A 22,873-nucleotide genomic window follows, 5' to 3' on the forward strand; every position below is an offset into this window, starting at 1 on the left:
GTTAACTTAACCTAAGGAATTGTGCAGACCTCTGTTAGGTGAAGACCTGCTGCCTTGTAACAAATCAGCAACAATAATGAAATCCATTGCAAATTTCGTCAGCAAGTTAGATCTTTCGGAAAGTACCATTTTCAAAAATCAAAATAGTTTAAAGTGATTTATATTAACAGTGTAAGTAGACTCCAGGTAATGTTTTTCTCTTTCATAATAGTTTATAATCAGCCATTTCATACTTCTATCAAGATGAAACTTGTTATGCAGTTATCTTTTGTACTTTATTCCTCTAAAGAGTACCTTTTAAGTCAGAGATTTAAAAGCAAGTAGTTAAAAATAACTTTGGTAAACTGTGGTTTTTTAGAATGTGTTTCTAAACGTACAGTTAAAATTAACTTTATTTTTTCTTAAATGAACAGAACAAGACTATTTTTATTTTCTATTATAATTCCTGACAAGGGTTTTTTTAATACACATATATATTTTTTTACCAGTTGTAATCTTGATGTACATACTGTGTTATGCCTACTGTTCCTTTATTTTGTTTATTTTAACAGTTGCCTCAAGAGCTAAACTTTTTTTTTTAAGATTTTATTTTTCCTTTTTCTCCCCAAATCCCCCCGCTACATAGTTGTATATTTTTTTTAGTTGTGGGTCCTTTTAGCTGTGGCATGCGGGACGCTGCCTCAGCATGGCCTGATGAGCAGTGCCATGTCCACGCCCAGGATCTGAACCGGCGAAACTCTGGGCCGCTGGGGTGGAGCGCGCGAACGTAACCACTCGGCCATGGGGCTGGCCCCCAAGAGCTAAACTTTTAATGTGTGTCATTTCAGACTTTTTGCTATGAAGTCACATGCGGATACATGTTTCTGTAGAAATATATAGTTTGCTTGGCTTTTTAACATGAGAGGAGTCATGGTGAACATGTTGATGCCCAGATCTACTTTTTTCAATCAACAGTGTGTCTTAGAGATCTTTCATGTTAGTACATGTAGGTCTGCTTTATTCTTTTTAACTGACGCATACTACTCCACAGTTTGGACGGATCCTATTTTACTGGTTAATTTCCTTATTTATTGACTGTCATGTTGTTTTACACAAATGCTGCAGTCTCCTTGTACACACGTGCTGCTGTTTTCCTGTGGAAGTGCAAAGAAGACGTGTTTCAAAGAAAGCCTGCATTTTATATTGTGTTAAATCCTGCCAAATTAATCCCGAGACTGGCCGCACCAGTTTCCATTCCTAGCAGCAGTATCTGAAAGTACCACATTCAGACAACCTTTGCTAGTGTGACATTATTGTACATCTACATTTTTCTCTGGCCGCTGGGTGGAAAATGGAGTCTTTCAGTGGTTTTCATTTCCATCAGAAAGCCAGAGTACCTCTTGAGTGGCCTGGCAGTAAGGGAGGTGCCCCCATCCAGCATCTGGGCAGTGCCTGAGACGCCAGGTCATCCACCAGTGCTCCTTCCTCTCCCTGCAAGAAAAGTGCAAGAGCAGGTCACAGGTCACAAGACAAGCCCCCCAGCATAGTCCGTCTCTGCCTAACAGTCAGCTTGCCCTGAATCCCAATCCATCTCCACATAAAATCACCAGCTCTTATACGAGCAGAAGTGCTTGCAAAGACTAGCGATTTTCATTGCTTGTAGCTGCTTTCTCATTACTAGAGGATCTAGTCTGCTAGAAGACAGCCCAAAACCAGAATGCAGAAGGCGGTTTCACCTGCTTTCTCGTTAACATAGTGTGGGGACAACTGTGTTTTCAATGTGGCTAAAAATGTGCTGCCTCCTCGGTAGGAAAATATAGGGACGTGTCCACTCTGTGCTAATGGGTGGGCATCCAGGTCTTCGAGGTCACAATGGACAATAGTTGAGATTCACACAAAAGACGGTGATTGACACTCCACCAAAGACTGGATTCATTGATTGAGCCGATCAAGATACTGAAGAACTGGTAGTGTTAGGACATTTGTTGTGAAAAGTTAGCTAATGATCTGATTTCCACCGAGTCATCATAACATGATCAGCCTTTGATTTTGAGGCAGAGGCTGTCACATGTCACCTAAAGCTACTTTTCTACAGCAGCACCAAGATGGAGGAATTGAACCTCCCTTTTAGTGGCAAAATCTCAGTGATTGGAAAGAGCTTAGTCCGTTATTGACAGAAAATATTAATGTCTCTAATAGAGAAGAAAAAGTCTTAATTTCTTGATTTGGAAGTAATCGCTTGGTGCTAAATTACCCAGGTCTGTTTTTACTCATTAATTCTGACTTTGAGCAGGCACTTAAACCTTTGGAGCTTAAAAGAAATGGAGATTTGAGAAATCATAACACAATGAGAAACCATAATGCAGAGAATTTTAGTTCTGGGAGAGAAGTTAGAAGTCATCGAGCTCAACCCCCTCACTTTATAGATGTGGAAACTGAGGCCCCACAGATGACTTAGCCGAGAAACAGGATAGTCTTAAAGACATACCGTATGAATCTGAGAGTTTATTATTGTGCCACGAACCGTTTCGTGATGTCTAGCTTTAGATTTGAGCGTGAGCTGGACTCTCTGTTAGTTTCATTGATTGATAGAATTTTCCCGCTGGTGGCCCCGGTCAGGCACCGCGGCATTTCTGTTAGATGTATCAGGAGCCCTTGATACTGCTGACCGGGAGGTGCTGGAGCCTGCTGGGGTGAATTGGTTCATTTTTCATTGTCTCCATCCTAACTTCATGGAAGGTCACATGAGGTGGAATTGGGTAATTACTTATCTACTCTGAAAACTCACCTGTATGGATTTGCCCAGAATTCCGCCCTCTTGTGCCTCCTTGTGCTTGGGGAATGTGGCGGTGAGTGTGAGGCCTCGGGGGTGGAACTGGCCTTGGTGCCAACCCACCCGCTGCGTGCTCAGTCCCTGCTCTCCTTCTTCTGTCGGATGTGTGCTTTGCTGAACAATGCATGTCATCATTATCTTGAGTCAGATGAAGGGTCAAAGATTTTGTATTGGGAAGGGTCTTTGTCCCCCTTTCCTCTCGTCTCCCCAGGCACCTGTAACTTGGGAAGAATAAGATCCCTTGGACGCTCTTGCTTGACATCTTCGTGTCTGGTAGCTCTCAAATTCCCAGATCCTATGGTTCCGTTTCAGACTCTCCTACCAGATGCTCAGGAGTCTTAGTAGAGTCGGCCTCCTCTCCATGGCCCCTGGCAGCCTCCTTGCTGGCCAGGACAGACTGTCCATCCTCTGTGCTCTGCTGGTTTGGAGCTCAGAAGGCTCTGCAGCAAGAGATTGCTCTTGAAGAGAATGCAGGGTTCTGCCAAGTGGACCCCTATTTTCTGAACCTGGAATCTGATAGGCAGCAAACTGCTCAGTTTCCCTGAACCCTTCACTCCACTGAATCACATGATGGATCCTTGAAGTCTCTTCTGCTTGGAAAGTCGATTTGAAAGATGTGGGAACTGGGGTCCCCTGGAGTCATTTTCAGAAGGCAAACCTGCAACTCAGGCAGTGCCTTGGACTTCAGAGCTGTCCTTTTGTAGGAAAACCATGGCTTTCTGGAGACGAAATCGGGCAGCAACTCCATGAATGTGCAGAAGAGGAAAACTCATGACAGAGAGTCCCCTGGGGCATGTCAGCAGTAGGCAGTCAGAGGAAATAAACCAGCAAACCTACCACAATGTCCCGTGGCCTAGTAGCGGACAGTCCCATGTTCAAGTCCCGAGTCTCTGACACTCTGCACGTGTGTGACCATGGATGCTAATTAATCATCCTCTCTGAGCCTCAATTTTTAAAATCTGTCAGAGGTGGATATTAATAGTCACCTCCCCAAAGCGTTTTTGTGAAGATGATAAGTAAAGTACAATACCTGGAACATGATTGGGGCTCAAGGAATGATAGCAATTATTATTAATAATTATGCTAATAAATAATGTGGGCTGAACCGCATTTCACAAGCCTGCTTACCTAAGTCAGCACTAACCAGCTCCTGCCTGAGGCTGGTACACCAGCCTTGCTAGGATAGGAATTCCTGTTTCTCCCAGTGTCCACCAGCCACATTCATTAGAGAGAGCGGTTCACTCCTCCAGTTCAAGAGAGGAGAGCCAGGCTTCCAGCAGTGGCTTCTCTTGTCTTTGATTTCCTGTTATCCTTGTTTTCTGCCTTTTTTGTTAGTACAAAAATAATGCATGTTTATTAAAGCAAATTAAATCCTTTGTTATTTAATAGTTTGTTTTGACACAGAAGGTTCTAAGTATTTTTTATGTAAATATTTGACCTTGGTTTAGCATTATAAAAAATTTTTCCCCATAACTACCAAACACCTTCCTTAGCTAATGCTAATATTTGTGTTTTTTCCTTTTCTCTCAATTTTATCTGGTTTAGTGTTGTAACTAGTCATATTTCCTAACAAAAATAATTAAAAGTTCATTTTATTCAGCACTCTGACAAATACTTCATTAGAATTCTGGAGCCTCATTGAAGCACTGGAAAATATGAGAATTATTGTTAGGGGAAAGTAGTAGTCTTGTAATTCTATTCTTTAAATACCTGTTGTTTTCTAGTTATCCATAGGACTACATTCTAATTAAGTTCCTGGAAGGCAGAGTGAAAGGGAAGCGGATTATCAGCTTGAGATTCTGTGACTCCGTTCTAGGTGGGGATGCAGACTAGGCATGGACCAGAACGTCACTCCTCAAGAATGTGTCTTTTCTGTAAATTACGAAAACCTGACGTAGTACAAGTGAAACTCAAGGATTTACCCACTTAATAGCAGTGCATTCTGTATACTGAGTGATATGGGCAACACTTTAGAAATTTGCCCTGCCCCCAAAGATGGCGATCTCTGCAGGGTCTAGAAGCCACCCTTTTGAAATGAACTGTCAACAAGAGGGTTAGAGCATGCGGCCTGCACTTCCCTCTTGAGTGAATTAGTTTAATTGGATGCTTTTTATCAAGAGCTCCAAACGGTGTACTCCAAGAGTACAGCTATTTCTGGAGTGGGTTGAGGGGAAGAGAGGCAGGGAGGAGACCAGGGGAGAGGATGAGAGAACACAAGATTCCTACGAATAGAAAAAAAACGTTCGAAGAGCGAGGGAGACGCAAAGAATAGTTGAGACAAGGATTTTGCTTCACATGGTCCCTGGTGTACATTTGAAGCACTTCCTGATTGTCTGACCTCTTATTATGGAAAGGGACAAGCAGAGGAAGGAACTAGTGTCGATTGAATCCTTGGTATATTTTAGTTTTAATTCCAACAGCCTTTGACATACTGTTTTCCATTAATGGATGAGGAATTGAGGTTCAGCGTTGTTAAGTTATTGCCCACAGTCTCTAATAAGTGACCCAGCCGAAATCTGGTCCCAGGTATCTCTGATTACAAGTGTCCCTGGCGTTTTCCTCAGGAGAACAGAGACTTGTTTTATTGACGGCTGTTTCCGGTGTCTGCAACAGTGGTGGGCACACAGCAGATGCTCAATAAATATTCTGTGAATTAAGTAACCAAGTAGCACTCCACTGCCTTCTTTCATGCTTAAGAAGAGTTTTAGCCCATTCTGGAGGTAGATTAAGAAATAAAGAAGACCAACAGTAGTCATCATGTTCCTGAGACTACTCAGCTCCCTAAGAGGCCTCTTCCAACACCTTGGACGTGAAATAAAGCGTGTTCTGAAATTCACGCTTTAAAAATTATGGTGTAATCAAAGGGCCAGGCAGCGTGTAAACTTGACAGTTTATGCAATTTAAATAACGTTTCTGATTCCCCGGAAGCTTGCAGATAACTGTGGAAAACATTTCCACATGTAAATTGGTTGGTACCTTCTGAAATTAGCAGATTACTTAAGCTTGAAGGAGCTGAGGTCGCCATTTGTTATTTGACTGCTCTTTGCTCTAAGCTTCGAGGGCAGCCAATAATGTAGGGGGTGCTGGACTTCCACTCTTGTTTTCAAATTAAAGATTTAATTACAGTCTTCACTGAAGATGAACCAAGTGTGAAAATACCTGATCTGCTTGGAATGTGGGATGGAGGAGGAGTATGTGGGTTGGAGTCAGTGCCCAGGCATTTAAATACTTTCAACAGTAGCATTAAGGGTGAAATCAATTATATTGTGACCGAATGTCGGCCTGTTGGTTAGTCAGAGTCAATGAAATTTATATTCTTCTTGTTTATCATTTTTTAAAGCTGGAAGGTTTTCTCCTTCGTAGTTATTCTGACAAGAGTACAGACTTAAATCTCCAAGACTTCAAAGGCTTGAAAGATATACATCTTTGAAATTTGTGGAGACTGGCTTTGTGGACTAGTGCACGCTCATTTCGTATTGATGTTCCACGTGTGCTTGTGAAGACTGTGGGTTCGCTCATTGTTGGGGCCAGAGTTCTATGTATGTCTGTTGAATCAAGCTTACGTAGTGTGTTGTTCGCAGCTTCAATCAAGCATCAATCAGTCAATCACTAATAAAAGCAAATCCACATTACTTATTAAGGTAGTAGTTTTAATAAGCTTCTTTTACTATGGAGAAAAAAATGTCCATAGGGGCTGGCCCCATGGCTGAGTGGTTAAGTTTGCACACTCCACTTTGGTGGCCCGGGGTTTTGCTGGTTCGGATCTTGGACACAGACATGGCGTCGCTCATCAGGCCACGTTGAGGTGGCATCCCATATGCCACAACCAGAGGGACCCACCACTAAGATATGCAACTATGTACTGGGGGGGATTGTGGGAGAAAAAGCAGAAAAGAAAAGAAAAAAGAAGATTGGCAACAGTTGTTAGCTCAGGTGCCAATCTTTAAAAAAAAAGTCTATAGACCTTTCTGTCTTCCAGCTTAAGTCATTGTGATATTTCTGTTAGTGTCCAGAGTAAAGTTACATCCTACCAAGGACTGAGTTTATGAGTAGATTCATGATGTCCCCTTAACTCGCCATCACTGAGAAATGATCTGTTTCACATAAATGAATTTTCCAAATAACTGACCATTTCTCCTGCGATTGCCAAGAGTTCCCTGCCTCCCAACCTGTGATGGCAGGGATGTTTATAAAATGGGTCCTCTTCTTTCTTGCCTTCAGAATGCTGGTCCTTTCTTGAGGGTTCAGGTTCATTGTCACATCTAGTATTGTACTCCTGCTCTCCTGGTTCCCTGCCTGCTTTCTAGGTTTTCCTCACCGCTTCCTTCGTGTAGGGCTGGCAGCTGTCACTTCTCTCTTGTCGTTATAGCCGCCCCTCCACCATTCTTTTCAGGCATCCTCATAAAGTATGCTGGTCATGTTTGATTGAGGGTCTAGGAAACAGATCAGCTGGTTTTGACCAACTGCTATGACTAGTTCATTCATTCATCTACTCCACCTTGTTGAGGGCTTACATGAGTAAGGCTTTTAACTGGTGACCACTGAAGGCCTCAAAGATGAATGTGTCATGGACCTACCCTGTCCTATATGGGAGTTGTTCATTCTCTAATGGGAGGTGACAGGAAGGTGAAAGGGATAGTGCCACAAGAAAGGCACAGGCAGAATACTTGGGGCGTTAGAAGGAGGTGAGGTTGTTTCTACTGAGGGAGATTGGGGAACGTTGGCTTTTGAGCTGGGTGTTGAGCTGTGGAGATTGGGGAGACAGTGGGACCAACATGAGCTCAGTGTCAGAGGAGCTGAGAACTGAGATCTGTGCTAGGATCAAGAGCAGGAGTGAGTCTGGAACATGGCTAAGTGCAGGGGAGAGGTAGGAAATCGGGGTGCTCCTCAAACGCCAGGCCAATGACTTTGGACTTTTTCAGAAGCCACCAGTGTCTTGTTAGAGACATGCTTTTGGAAGTGTAATGGGCCATCCTGGGTAAAGTGAAGTAGAGAGAGAAGACTGCATAGGGCAACCAGATGCCAGCAGATGAAGTACAAGATAATAAGGGCGGCAGTTCAGACTAGAGTGTGGTGGGTAGGGCAATTGAAAAGGAGAGAGACGTGCAAGAGCTCCGTGGAGCTCAAGAGAGCAGGACTTAGCAGCTGCTTATGAGAGAAGGAGATGGGGAGTCGGGTTCCTAAGATAATGCCTGAGGCTCAGAGCCTGAGCAGGTGAAGTGGGTGTCCTCAGAACCCAAGACAGGAGGGAGGGTCAGGTTTACTATTGGAGGAAAAGATGGTGGGTTCAATTTTAAAGACAGTTTGCATTGCAGGAGGTTCATGCAGGTGAAGATGTTGAACAGATATTTAAAATGCAGAAGTAGTCTTCAGTGAGAAAGCAGGGCAGGAGATATAAATTGTGAAGTTGTTTGCAAGGAGGTGATATTGAAAGCTTGTGTGACAAGAGAGGACCAAGTCAGGTAGTTTGGAGAGAGTCTGTCTTAGGGTACGGGTTAGAGAAGAGATAGTCAGAGGAGGGGAGAAAACCTGGAGAGTGATGGAGGAAGATGGAGAGAAGAGGGCATGGTCACTTGTCCAGTGCTCCTGAGGGAAGAAGGAAAAGACTAGAACAGGCCATTGGCTTTGGTGATGAGCAGGTCCTGGGTGACCTTGAGAACATTTTTCTGGAAATAAGAGCGCTGCGTTTGTCAGACGTCACCCAGTGAGTGGCGGCGAGGCAGACTCTTCAGTCACCTTTGGTGGTGATAAAATAGAGACAGGACAGTAGGTTAGGGTTGGGGAAGAGTGGGAAGAAATGGAGGAAAGGGTTAATAGAAAAGGATCAATAATGGAATCCTGCACTTCACACCCATTAGGATGGCTATTATTTAAAAAATAAATAAATAAACATAAAATAACGAGTGTTATTGAGGATGTGGAGAAACTGGAACCCTTATGCATTGCTGGTGGAAATGTCAAATGGTGTAGCTGTTGTGGGAAACTGGATGGCAGTTCCTCAAAAAATTAAAAATAGAATTACCATATAATCCAGCAATTCCACTTCTGGGTATATACACGAAAGAATTGACAGGGACTTGAATACGGATGTTCATACCAGCCAAAGGCAGACACAAACCCCTATACCCATTGATAAATGAATGGGTAAACAGAATGTGGTATATACATACAATGGAATATTATTCAGCCTAAAAAAGGAAAGAAATTCTGTCACATGCTAAAACATGCATGAACCTTGAGGACATTATGCTAAATGAAATAAGCCCCTCACAAAAAGACAAATACTGTATGCTTCCCCTTATATACTTAGAACAGTCAAAATCATAGAGACAGGGGCCTGCCCGATGGTGTAGCGGTTAAGTGAGCACGTTCCGCTTCTCGGCGGCCCAGGGTTCGCCGGTTCAGATCCCAGGTGCAGACATGGCACCGCTTGGCATGCCATGCTGTGGTAGGTGTCCCACATATAAAGTAGAGGAAGATGGGCATGGATGTTAGCGCAGGGCCAGGCTTCCTCAGCAAAAAGAGGAGGACTGGCAGTAGTTAGCTCAGGGCTAATCTTCCTCGAAAAAGAAAAAATCATAGAGACAGAAGGTAGAAGAGTGGTTGGGGCCGGGGGAGGAGGGAGTTAGTGTTTAATAGGTGTGGAGTTTCAGTTTGGGAAGATGAAAAAGTTTTGGAGATGGCAGGTGGTGATGGTTGCACAACAAATGTGAATACACTTAATACCACTGAATTGTACACCTAAAAATGGTTAAAATGGTATATTTTTTATGTGTATTTAACCATAATAAAAAATTAAAAACAGAAAACTTAATCCTGAAAGGGAAATCAGTTTGTTGACCAATGGAAGGAAGAGTTAAGTAAAAATTGGTCTCGTGCTTTGGTAAATAGCTGCCAGCGTTAGGTTCCTTCCTTGAGGTGAGAGCTGAGCCTGGCTGACCAGCGCCCGCAGGCCCTGTCCGGGAACCTCTCACCCAGACACCATTGGTGGTTATTCTGAGAAGCCCTTAAAGAAAGGCTACCGTTAAGTTTGCCTTCAGACTGGATGCAGTTGGGGAGAAAAAGGAAAACTTTTCTTGAAGGCAAACTAAACTACTTGTTCAAACATGAACTTTTCTCTCCTGAAACAATTGAAAAATAATCATAAACACCTGGAGAGGGCACGTGCCTTCACATTCCCTGAATGCCTTCCAGCACCCACAGATTAACAGCTTTAGGGTGGAAGTCCTTTCTTGGGGGCTAATGGAACAGATGGCATTTTAAAGAAAATATTTTAAGAAATACATACATTCAATTTTTTCAGTTGTTGGGGTCTTATGCAAAGTGTAGAAATAGTCTTTTGGAAAAACGTACCGTTTGCACTATTTTCTTATTTCTATTCACCCTTAATGTGAACCATTCCAAAAGAGTGTACTCTCGCTCTTGTAATCTGAACTCCCTTATCCATCCGTATTTAATTTCACACTATAAGCTGCAAATTTTATGCAAGTTTTACTTGAGAAATAGCTGATGAACTTTCTCTTATATTCTTTCAATTGCAAAGTCTCAGAATATTTTTAAATGAAATAATTCCTAAAAACCATATAGCTAAAGCTGCGCATCTTCCCTGTTTTGAGTAACTGTGTTTGCTGGGAGATGATGTAATTCCAAAGTGAAAAGCTGACTGCAGCCTGGCACGTTAGCGGGAAACCGAGCTGATTGTGGGTCCTCATTTAGAAGGCCGCGTTCACTCTCACTGTGACCCGCTCTCCTGGCAGTGGTATTGACTCCAAAACCTTAATCCTTTTTCTTAGCCTTAGTAAGATGCCCATCAAGGTTGAGGTTTCCATCGTATATTATCCCTTAGGGTTGAAGCATCTGTGACTCTTTCTTCTCAGTGTAAAGAAAATTCTCTGCAAGGCTACTTGAAAAATTTCTCTTGTTGCAAAATATCTGGACAGGGCCACCCCAGTTTCTAGGATGGCAGATGCCGCAGCCTGCTTTATCTGAGAAAACAGCTGTCCCAGAATCACATGGGAAATCTATGCCAGGGAGGACTTGTAGAGCCTCTTCTTTGCCTGGTCTTTCTTATTTTCTGAGATGATCATACCTGCATTTGAACTCTGTTTTCAAATCCAGTTGCTCATGTGACCACCCAGGCATGGCACTGGATGTGCACTTGAGCCCTCGCTTGCATTGCAGAGTCCTGGCGGAACGTGGTCCCGGGTGCTCATTGAGAGCCAGGCTCTTTGGCCTCTGCCCCAGCTGAGGTCATGGTTCTACTACTTGTCCCAGGGTGTGTTTGTTGCAGCTTTTCTTTTTGCCTCAGGGCCTGGGCTTTGCATAGAGTCTCTGTGCATTACAACAGATGGACTTAAATAAAATCTTTCACTTTAAAGTCCTCAAAACTGGTTTTAGGCTTGAGACTGTCCTTGCTGATGTGTGGGTCAGCCCTGTTTTGGGGTGACAGCATGTGTCGTGAAGACTAAATTCCATAGTCTTTCCCACTCATCCCTCCATTATTAAACACCTACTGTGTGCACTGCACTGTACTAGACAATGTATGGTGGATGTTCTCAGCTTCATTTCAGTTTGCCAGATGCTGTCTTGAACCTTGTAGGCTTTCTTCCTATTTCTGCCACGAGATGGTTCTCATGGCCCTCCGTCACAGCCTGGTTCAGCCAAGTCTCCTGGCCCGTTGGCCCAGCCTCAGGAAACGTCATGTGTAACTGAAGGCCTGTGCATGATGCTGTCAAAAGCACAAAATAACAGGCTCGGGTTTAAGTTTGGAATTTATCTTAACTTTCAGTCTTTTGGTCTATAAAGTAGGATGAATAAAGTAAAAGTCACCTTTCCCTGAACATCAGAATTGAAACTTGTTGGAGAACATTCCAGAATGTTTGAGCTGTCTTGTCACTCATTCTTTTTGTTTCTTTACCAATCAATATTTAATAAAAATCTTAGTAATTTCTTGGTCTTGTCTCAGACAGCGGAGTATAGAGACTCACTCATACTTCTTCCCTAGAGAAGTATACAGGCTCCTGCCAGAGGAGAGGCAGCAAAGAACATTGTGACAGATAGGTGTACTGAGTCTTCACATTGACAAACTATTTTGTCATATATCCTCCTCAATCCTCAAAGCAACTTTGTGAGATAACACAAACAGTTGAAGAAACTGAGACTCGGAAGTGTGCGTTGAGGTGTTAGTGTGTGATGATGGAGCTCGTGGTCTTTCCACACTGATTCTCACACGCCCACTCTCTTTGGAGCAGGGCTTGGCTTAGCCTAATGGACCCTCCAAAGTGAGGAGAGCCCAACCTAGGAGCAGGACAACCCTTGGCCCCTCTGCCCTCATCAGTGTACTTACAGGGTGGGAAAACGGTCTGCCTCCCCAGAAGTGAGGAGCTGGGCTGGGAACAGCGGCCTGATTTTCCTCAGCACTAGCCCCTCAAGCGCTCAAGAAAGATGAAGCAGGGCAGGAGTGGCTGTAGACGAGGGCAGAGGAGAGCAGGATAGGGGCTGGGAAGTCACGCTAGGAACAGGGCTTCATTCGGTCAGCATCCGCTGCTGAGGTGCTGATGTTGCCAGGCCACACGTGTGGGTGACCACATGGTGAAGCTGTGTGCAATTGTAATGTGGGTTTTTTCAGCTGTATCGGGCTTAATGGGGCCTCAGTGCTTTTTGTAGAACCATCTACTCTGTCTCCATTTTACAGATGAGGAAGCTGAGGCATGAGGAGGTAAGGGACTTGTCCAGGGGCTTCCTCCACCTCCAGAGGCCACATGCCTACCCCTTGCTCTGCTCCGTTCCATTTGGACTGAGGGGCAGCTTCTGGTAGCCCAGCGAGCCGCATTCAGCCAGGGCTCCAGGGACTCAGCCATTGGAGACTAGGGACTGAGCAGAGCCCTACTTCTTTTGGAACACAGAAGCCCATGACAGTACTTCCCAGAGTTCCCAACTTTTAGGACAAACTTAGGCTCAAAAACAAGAGATCCTGCCTGCTCCCAGATACTGCTGTCTGAAGGGATGGTTTGCTTGATCATTGCGTAACAACACTACTTTTTGTGTGGTTTATAAAGCATGTCTACAGACATTCTGCTGTTTGATTTTGACTTGACACCAGCCATCTTCTCAACCCCTCCCCCCAAAAATGAAAAAGGCAGAGCTTGTGTAACGAGGGACCTGTCATCAAATGAGGAATAGGTTCTATATGACACTTTGGCTATTACATAGACCCAAAAGGAAGTTATCTCCTCCTCTTCCTGGTTCCTGGCGCTCTCCAAAAGGTGCACATGTTTGTGGCCTGGAGTGAATGGACCTTGTACTAAATCCTGATTGAATTCTGGCACCTTCAAAAACAAGAATCTGGGGGCCAGCCCTGTGGCGCAGTGGTTAAGTTCGCACGTTCCGCTTTGGCAGCCCGGGGTTTGTCAGTTCCGATCCCAGGTGTGGACATGGCACCTCTTGGCACACCATGCTGTGGTAGGTGTCCCACATATAAAGTAGAGGAAGATGGGCACAGATGTTAGCTCAGGGCTAATCTTCCTCAAAAAAAAGGCAAGAATCTGGGGGCCGGCCCCGTGGCCGAGTGGTTAAGTTCTCGCGCTCGGCTTTGGCAGCCCAGGGTTTCACTGGTTCAGATCCTGGGCATGGACATGGCACTGCTTGTCAGGCCACACTGAGGCGCCATCCCACATGCCACACCTAGAAGGACCCACAACTAAAACATACAACTATGTACTGGGGGGATTTGGGGAGAAAAATAAAAACAAAAAAAAGATTGGCAACAGTTGTTATCTCAGGTGCCAATCTTTGAAAAAAAAAAAAAGGCAAGAATCTTCTAACTTTAAAACATTGAGACTGAGACTGCAGACAAAGGAAGTAAGGGAACTAATATATACTCAGTATATCACAGTGACCTGTTGTTAGCCTCATTTCACAGCTGGGGAAACTGAGGCCTGGGATGCTTAAGTCCGTCACCCAGGTAGTATAGCTGATTTCTTCAGAGTCTGCTTTGTGGTTATTTCACTGAAGAAGAAAACAGAGCTGAGTCAGCCGATGTGAAGATTTACCTCAGGATGTTGTTGTCGAAGAGAAGTAAAAGGCACACTATGTTTAGGTTTCGAGACTGAGCATATTTTGGTTAAAACCCAGTGAATTGGAGGCTCTTTGAATGTTTGGATTGTGTGTGTCACCAAATGCTGCCTCCCTGCATGAGACTAGTCATTTGAGCCGAGGATAATGAGTTAACCCATCACGTACACACTTGCTCACTTCGGAAAGTATTCGGGAAGAAATAAGTCAGTGAGAGAAAAGTTTCCACAACTGATGGGTGACAGTTTGGGGATGAGGGAGCAGCCAGGAGCATCACTGCTGCTGATGGGCAGGAGGTTTTTGGGAGGTGAGGAGTGAGGACGTACTTGGAGGGTGCTGAGCCCCTGTCTGGGGAGGGCTGCTGTCATGGATGCAGTGCTCATTCATGGGCTGGCTTGAAGACTCAGGTTGGTTTTGGTACCCAGTCTATGAAATAAACAAAGAGGGTGGGGCTTCAGAAGCTGCCATGCTGTAGTCTGAGAGGGTCTATTGTGCAGGGCGTGGGGGTGGAGGAGGAAGGCCTGGCCCCAAGATGCTTCTGCCTGGGTCCCAGGTGGCGAGGAAGCCTGAATGGTGTCCCTTCTCTCTTTTCCCTTTTTGTGTACTATATAAAAACAAAGAAAAAAAGATTCTTCCCTTTATGCTGAACTCTGCAGGTGGGTGAGGGAGTAGGTTCGGTGCATGTCCCTTAGTTTCTCAAGCAGCAGGATGGCTAGCCTGCAGCACAGCTGCGCCAGGCTGTGAGCCCGCGTCCGCAGACTCCCAGGTCAGCGCTCTCTCCAACATGCTACAGAAGGACGCTTGATAGCCTTCTGTTTATTTTGAGAAGTAAAAAGCTGTTCTACTATTGTTTTGTGAATTGTATATAAATGTTATACAAGGAATTTAGAGGGAAAGAGATACTGTTGATATTGCATAATATGTACTTTCTGTTGTAAGTTCACTTAGTTTTTAAAAATGGCAGTTCCCGTGACAAAGGCTGTGATAGTCGTATCAAGGAGGAAGCACTGATAATGGACGTGGTTCCATCCGCAGGAGCTCTTGTCTGCCCTGGCTTGGCCACTTCTCTCTCCATTATGCAAAATACAGAGCTGGCCCCTCTCAAAACTGGTGTTAGATTTTAGAACTGACAATTAAGATACATCTTCAGGAAAAGCATAGTCCTAAACAGTCGCTCTCTCTCATCATTACTCTCTGATTACACTTAGTGGAAAAAACACATTTAATTGTTTCAAAGATTATTATTTTTTTTAGTAAATATGTAGTAAATGGGGGAGATTAATAAAGGGCTATTTTTTCTCAGCTTGTGGTTTCTGATTACATCAGTTACAGCTCAGCCTTCCTCTTAACTAGAGTGCAGGCATGAACTGGAAAAGAATGAGCTAATCCATGATAGATCAGGTTGAATAAAGATCTCCATTCATATCTTTACCTTTCATCCCTTGTTCTGAGTGCCAAGAATTAATGCTGTTTCAAAGTACAAACTGAACCTGCCAAGCCTCCGACGGCTCAGATAAACCTAATTATTTTAAATGTTAGTGAGAAGGGCAGCAGTTCCACTTTGGAAAAGAGTTCTATTGTGAAACATTAAATATCTGCTAAGTGGTATTTATTGGACATGATTTTATTTCCAAACACCATGGTTATCACAAAGCGGAAGAATTTGTTGTTGAAGAAATTTTCACCAGACTCTTAAACGCCTGCAAACTCAAGGAAACCCAAGAGGCCAGCACTTTTATTTTCTTCCTGTCACCATCTGAGTGAAGAGTTCCTAACAATTGAGGAATGCCACTTACGTGTTTTATTTTGAAATGGTTTCTTAGTGGGAATTTAATAGTATTTAACATACAGAGGAAGAAAACTTTTTTCCTCAAGAATGAATACCCTGTTTTCTCACATCACTGGCAGAGAATTATTCGTTCCAGTCCATTGACTTCCAACAGATCATTCAAGTTAAAAGTCAGGGGTCTTTGCCGTGTCAAAAGATTTAGCAGTTAGAGACGTTTTTGTTTTGTTTTTTAGAGAGATTGGCGGGGGGGCAGTATATAATATTTTCCCAAAAAAGAGTACTGATGTTTAGATGGCATTACTGAAATCATCTCAAGTTTTTTTTTTTTTTTTCTTCAGCATAGGTAAAAGTGATTATGTGTAAGATTTTTGTTTGTTTTTAAATAATAATAAAGGAATACTCTAGCTTCTGTAGACAAATAGGCTATTTGAGAGAAAACCTATCCTAGGCTTGCTGGTTCAGACAAGGGTCAGTCTCAGAGGTTTACCCACCTTTCATTGTAACAGGAAAACAGATCAGTTTGGGTAAGTTTTTCTTTTTCTTACTTTTCAGTCTCTACTTTGGTCTCCAGAAGTCATTTCTTCCATTTCTGTAAGTGCTGGGAGCCTACTGATGATTACAGGGTAGCATAATCCTGATTGTTTATTGCCTGTGAATGCTTCCTGCCCCCTGCCAACCCCAACACAGCTGCCCCTATCCCCACCCCCTTAGCAAAGCGCTCACATCTTCACTGATGCAAATAGTAGTGTGTTGAGCATCTCTGGACCAATTATTCTTTCTTTCTTTGGCCTTATTCCCCAGAGTAGAATTACCAGGTCAGAGGGTATGAGCAGTTTTACGGTTCTTATTACATGTCACTAGATTGCTGTCCAGAAAGATTGAGCCAATTTCTAGTGCTACCAACAGCATATCTTTCCTCACAGTCCCACTGACACTGGGCATTAGCATTCTTACAAAATAATTAAGAGGAACCTTTTGAGTTGAAATTAGCCTTGTGCAGGCAGGGCTCGTTAAAATCAACTTAAAAAGCAAAAACAGTAATTTTGACTTTTGAATTTTTAATTGGTATAAAATGATTGACAATAATCAATTATTACTCTTTTCCCCCAACAAAGTTTAGTGAAGCTGTATTAAAATGGGGGGGGGGGGGATACCTTTAAGGATGCTAGTAAAATAGATTTTGGACATTAGTCCCTAAGATAAACACTTACAAAATCTTTAATGTACTCAGAACTGCTTTTATGAGGTGCTACACAAAGTGAGTTAAACAGATACCATCCCTGACTGCAACAGCCCATTACTCAGAGACAATGCTAAGCCTTGAACAAAAGTAAAAATAACATGGATTTAAATTTTGAGTGGAGAAACGCTTTAAAAAATACAGGTGTTGTTCAAAACAGGCTGAGTTCATTTATTTGCATCTTCTCTGGAGTGCAGTCATGCATTAAGTATGCTGGGAGCCTCCCTAGTCCATGCAGGTGACATACTCTGCATGTCTTGTAGCCCCAAGTCACAGGAATACTTTCCAAGAAAATACCCACAAGGCAAGTGAGAGCAAAAGGGGGTCATCCCCTAATTCCTTTCTTTTGCAGAATTCCTGCCCCTCCCTTTTTCAATCCCAAATAGGCTAAATGGGGAGTGGGAGGTGTGTGGCTGGAGTGGAGGGCATCTCCTAGGTCAGCTACTGTCTGAAGGAAGAAGGCAGGCCAGGGGTTCAGAATATGTCAGAAGGACACTCACCTGTTCCTTTATAGCCTCTGCATTAGTCTGACAAGGGTCCGTTATTTTGCCTCTTTAAACTCACACGGAGATTAGGAAGGTTCAGTGGCCAGTGACTAAATGGGGTACCCAAGGGTGGGATGGTGCAGGGACGGAGCAAGCTAGAGAGTGGGGCTGACCCGTGCCACACTGCCCTCGGCAGCTCCACAGGGTCAGTCCCCTGTGTAAAATGGAGAGAATTCTCTCAATGAATGGCTTGAGGATTAAATACCTCATTAAAGTATGTGGCATCCAGGAAGTAGTCAGTAAATGTTCACTTCCTTCCCCACACTTGTTTGTAGAGGAACTTCTGTCATTGGTTTGAGGTGGGGATGGGGGTGGGCAGATTAACTCATACTCTCCGGTTGGGTCTTCATCGCTCTCCAGATCTGTGTATGGTGACAAGATGTCAGAGCAAAGTCTACCGCCTTTGGAAAACATTTCTGTGTATATACATCATCCCTGTGCATGGAACACAATTCATAAATCAGCTTGGATTTGCAGGGAATTTTAAATCCATATAACAATTCAAATGTAGTAAGAAGCCTTTATGAACTGCAATAAAATGAAGGCTTCAGATTTCATAGGTTCCTGGTTTTTCTTGGTTGCCACTATATATTTATATATTCATGTGCATGCTTTTCTGACATCTATAAAATACTATTGAATGGCTCTTTACCTTTTTTTTAAAAAAAAGCTTTAAAATATTACCCTTCCTTTTTATCTCAGTTACTAAACAAATACTATCAATATGAAAAGTAATTGCTTGTCAGGAAATTGCCTAAATTGTTTTTCAAATTTATTCACTTACTAAACTTTCAGATCATACCATTCCTTATTGGATATTGATGTAGCTGTACAAAACTATCCATCCATCTGTCTGTCCATCCATATGTCACAATAGAGGAAAGGGGTTTTCTGAAATAATTTGGTCCAGTGGAGTGGTTAAAGGTCTGCTGCTTAAATTCCAGCTCTGTTCTTTTATTTCTGTGTGGTTTCACTGGCTGAAGCAAACCTTTTCCAAATCCATAACAAGCGTAAATAGTGTTCTCTTGTAAAAAGGTCTCTTTTCAGCATGGTAATATACCTTATTAAATTCCAAACATAATAAGTATTGATGGCAAACACATCAGGACCCAGTACAGCTCCTACTATGATTTAGTTCTCTACAAATGACTTCAGCACGCAGCTCCCAATGCATTTTGCTAATTACATCATAGATTTCCCTATTGATGAACACAAGCTGAATTAACACAGGAGCACTAATGTACCCTTTCACCATTATTGTTGTACAAGAAGCCGTGGCAGATGCTGGCAGTTAGTTACACAAACATTAGTATTAACGATTGGCCATTTGGAATTGGTGACAAACTACTGCCCGGCAAAATCCTGAGGCTGAAACCAATCAGGAAGTTAATGAGGAGAGAAATTACCACTGCAGCTTCCCCTTAATTACATTCACACTAGGCAGGAAGGGAGTTCTGGGGGTGGATCTGAACTCAGCTAAGGTTAAGAAGGTCAGAGACCCTTTTGCTTAAATTTTGTATCTACTATGGCTTGTAAGGTTGCAAAAATTGTTCAACACATTATTACTTTTGCATCCTTCCTATTTAATGTCATTTTCCCAGTGGAGTTTTATGTTCACAAGTTTGCTTTTAAAATCTTCACCTGACTAATATTTTAGTGTGGTATAATTCAGTTTCTTTTACTTCTTTTGTTTTTAAAAAGTTTCCGTCCCAGTTACTGCTTTTTAGTTTTTAAAAGTTGTGTATGCTGACCCCCCTCCCAAGTGTTTGTCGTCCTCTATCCAAGAGAAATAACAAGAAAGTTGATAAAATATCATCTTCACTTGCTTATCTATTGAAAAACTAGAGTTGCCTGTCATATGGTGGGAAGATGAGGGTGGAGTCTTGCTTGGCACCATAATTTGTCAGGGGATCACTTGACAAGTTCCGTTAACATCCTTTACATAAAGGGGAGGGTCTCAGTGAAGGGTGGAAATAGTTTCCCCAAAGCGGAGGGAGCAGACTGTTTTTTGTTTTTAATGAGCATAAAACTGGAACTATATGCTTCCTAACTTTCCCCTTGAGTTAAATAGATGTATTTTGCAGAAATACTATTTTTTTATTCCAAAGAAGCCCTGGGTATTTTAATGTGTCTATAAAAACCCTTTCAACTTGGAGTAGAAATGCAGAGTGCCTCTTTGTGGATCCTAATTGAATAGTGAATGTAGAAAGACCAGCCACTTTTAACGGACTCTTCTCCGTCTCTCCCCACTTCCCAGTGTTCTCGCCACCCAGCAGTCAAGATTCTGGCTTGGTTTCCCTCTCCAGCAGCTCTCCTATTAGTAACGAGAGCACAAAGGGAGTGCTCGAATGTGAGTCCGCCTCGGAGCCCAGCAGCTTCACGGTCACTCCCGTCATCGAGGAGGACGCGTAAGCAGCAACCGATGCCTTTGGCCGTTCACTTGAAATAGCAGGCTTATTCCATTAATACACAGGGTTTGTTGTTAATATTTTGCCTTGACTTAACTGTTGAGAATATGTTTGGCTTACACTCCTTAGAGCTTAGCCCAGAGGCTAAAACACATTTGGAGTAGTTTAGGATCCGTGACTACCACCGGCCAGAATTAAGTGCCTCGCCCACAGAGTTAAATAGCGTTGTCCCTTTTTTTTTCTTATGACACTGGTTTACTTGTAGTTTTCAAGAAATACAATCATTCACTCAAGTCGAGCAGTATGTTTGCATCTAAATGTGTCATAATTAGATGTTACTTTTAGTTTTAAAATGAAATCGTAGGTGCCTTAGATGTTTTTGAATTTTAGTATTTTAATAAAACTGCAAAAATATAAATTTAGCCAAGGACCTGACCGGTGAGAAGAAAAGAGCAGACAAAGTTACTGATTATTTTAGATATATGCAGAAGGTCAGAGTAAATGGAAATACTGTGTGGCTGTTGGAAAGCCTAACCCCGCTCCAACTCCAAAACATGACTGAAATATAGTCAGAGGGAGAAAAACACGAAAGCCCTTAAGAATCACTACCTTTTCTGTAAAGGGTAATTTGAAAACAACACAATTTAAAGTAACCCTAGTAATGCAGAGTTCCTGGGTGTTGTTTCTAGAATAATTTGAGTTTATCATACTTATTCTTTCTACTGGGGGAAAAAATGGATGCAATCTAGACTATTTTGTAACCTTAGGTTGTAATCTGATTTGAAAATAAGTACATCTCTAAAAGTTACTACAGATTTCTGAGTTCATTATTTTGTTAAAAATTGCTTGTGAAGTACTTCCTTATGTAACAGAAGCCATCCTGAAATGAAACTAGTCTTAAAAAAATTCATTGTTCTGTGTAGTTGCAGCTGTACCTGAAATAAAAATGTTATTGATGACTGAATTTTCTTGTGTGTATATTTGGTGAGCGGTATTAAACAGGAAAAAAAGAAATTACTTGTATTTTCTTCGCTCTGTGCTTTGAAAACATCTATTTGATTTCACCCCCCATCTGTTGTAATCAATAACCTGACCATCTTGTTTTTTATTAAATGCACTTACTCTTAATTTCATCCACCAGTGGTTTTAGAGAGAATAATGTGGAGTTACCTATATAGGTTTGACATTATAAATCACTTCTTGGGGCTGAATCGTATAGCGGTATCGATTGATCCTGATATATCACAGAAATTTACTGTCACTTCTGTTTTCAATTAAAGATACAATCAGTCAGATAATGACTTAATTGGATTTTACAGAAGATTGAGTTTTATTGCCCAGTGCTTTACGAGTTTAGTTAAGGAAGATCATTTTATCACACTTGTCAGGCTGCTGCTACTGCAGCCGTGTGCCCTTCGGGGCGGCTGTAGCTGTAGCTATTGTGACGGCGACGCCGGGAGGCTACCGGGCGCGCAGGACAGTGACCCGGCCGCGGAATCGCCACCTCCAAGGCGTTAACGGTGGCGTTCTGGAGATGAAGACCCCTCGCTCACCCGCGCACTCGCTACCCAGGTCCCCCTCTACTTTGAATAATCCTGGCTTCTGCGGATCCAGGAGTCTTCCCGTTGCCACCATTCCTTAGATGACCCAAACACACTCATTTTGTTAGGTGGTTTTGTTGGAGGAGCTCGGCACGCCCCCTCAGTGGCGGGGGGGTGTATGTCCCCTCCGACACAGCCTCCTAAAGTGCCCCCGCGTTTCTGGAAAGCCAGGCGGAGCCTGGAGAAGCGTGCCAGTGCTCTCAGAGCCCTGACTGCTGGACCTTTGGTGCGCCCCGAGGGCCGGGCTCCGGTTTCGCGGGCAGTGCCCCTCCCGGCCTCCTGCTGCTGGCCCGAGCTCGCCTCCTGGCCGCCAGCGCTCCGGGATCAGGCTGTCGGGTGGGCAGCGCCCATTCTTTGGAGAGGTCCTTCTGGTTTCCTGGCCCCGAGGGTCCACTTGCCTCGCCTGACGTTTAGCCTGGTTCCAAATCCGGGCCGCTGCCGCGCGGGGCCCCCTGTCGAGGATCCCGCCCCAAAGGGCTACTCCCCAGGACCACGACAGGCCCAGGCGGAGCCGCGGGAAGATCTGGCTTTCCTGCGCAACAGCCCCGTAAAAGACGGACCTGGGGCCTTCCTCCCGCGCCCGTGGGGTGGAGTGGCCCTGTGACGCTCAAGTTTGCAAGTTGGCTGTTTATTTCTCGACTGCTTGGGAGGAGGGTGCTAGGCAGGCCAAGGGCCTGGCCCCGGCGGACTGGGTTACGAACTTCTCAAATTCTGAACGCACAGTACAGCACAGACAGGATAGGTTTTCACCATATTTTGATACACACATCTGAGGGGCAGCCAGTTTCTCAGAGCTCTGCCGCTGCGAACAGAGACTTGCCACTTCCTTGAGCTGGCGGTATCCGTGATGTGTACCGTATGAGTGCACACAACACGTGTGTGCAAGCGTGGGCGTCTGGCATCCTGTGCGCGGCTGGCGGGCTGCCGGGATAGCCCTTTCTGAACCTTTACAGGCACTTCTGTGCTCCGGCGGGGAAACCGAGGCGGACTCGCCAGGCCTTCCTCCCCTGGGCGCTGAGCAAGCTGCCGCCACGCGACGCGGGGCTGTGGGCAAACGAAGGGCGCGCCTTTTCCCAGGGTCGCCTCTGGCTCCCGCAGTGGCTGGGGGCGAGCGTGACCCTTCCCCCCTTACAGCGGAGGGGCCGGCGCCCCACCGGGTGCCCCTGGCCCTCACCCCACTAACGTGCTGTAGACCCCGCACTGCGCAACGAGGGCCTCAGGGAAAGCCACCCCGGGGCCCAGGGTGCCGTTGGTGACACTCTCTTCCTCGCTGCCACAACCACTGCCATACCCGCAAACCCACGCACGAAGCCGCATTTCGGGCCAGGAGAGTGGGCCAGACTCGCCGAGTCCGAACCATCGTCTCCCTCGCGCCTAGTGGAAACGAGGCGCGCCCACGCGTAGA

The 22,873-nt window shown here is 44.2% G+C and overlaps 1 protein-coding gene across 1 annotated transcript in view; it reads left to right on the plus strand.

Annotated features, from left to right (window-relative positions):
- DMRT1 (doublesex and mab-3 related transcription factor 1) overlaps positions 1-21,385 on the plus strand; it is a 100,909-nt gene extending 79,524 nt beyond the window's left edge. The window contains exons 6-7 of the mRNA XM_046663894.1: positions 19,717-19,867; positions 21,148-21,385. Coding sequence (XP_046519850.1) covers positions 19,717-19,867; positions 21,148-21,385 — 389 coding nt within the window. The remainder of the gene's footprint in view (positions 1-19,716; positions 19,868-21,147) is intronic.
- Positions 21,386-22,873: the final 1,488 nt, after the last annotated feature.

The sequence above is a fragment of the Equus quagga genome, chromosome 6 (assembly GCF_021613505.1).
Source record: "Equus quagga isolate Etosha38 chromosome 6, UCLA_HA_Equagga_1.0, whole genome shotgun sequence".
NCBI lineage: Eukaryota > Metazoa > Chordata > Mammalia > Perissodactyla > Equidae > Equus > Equus quagga.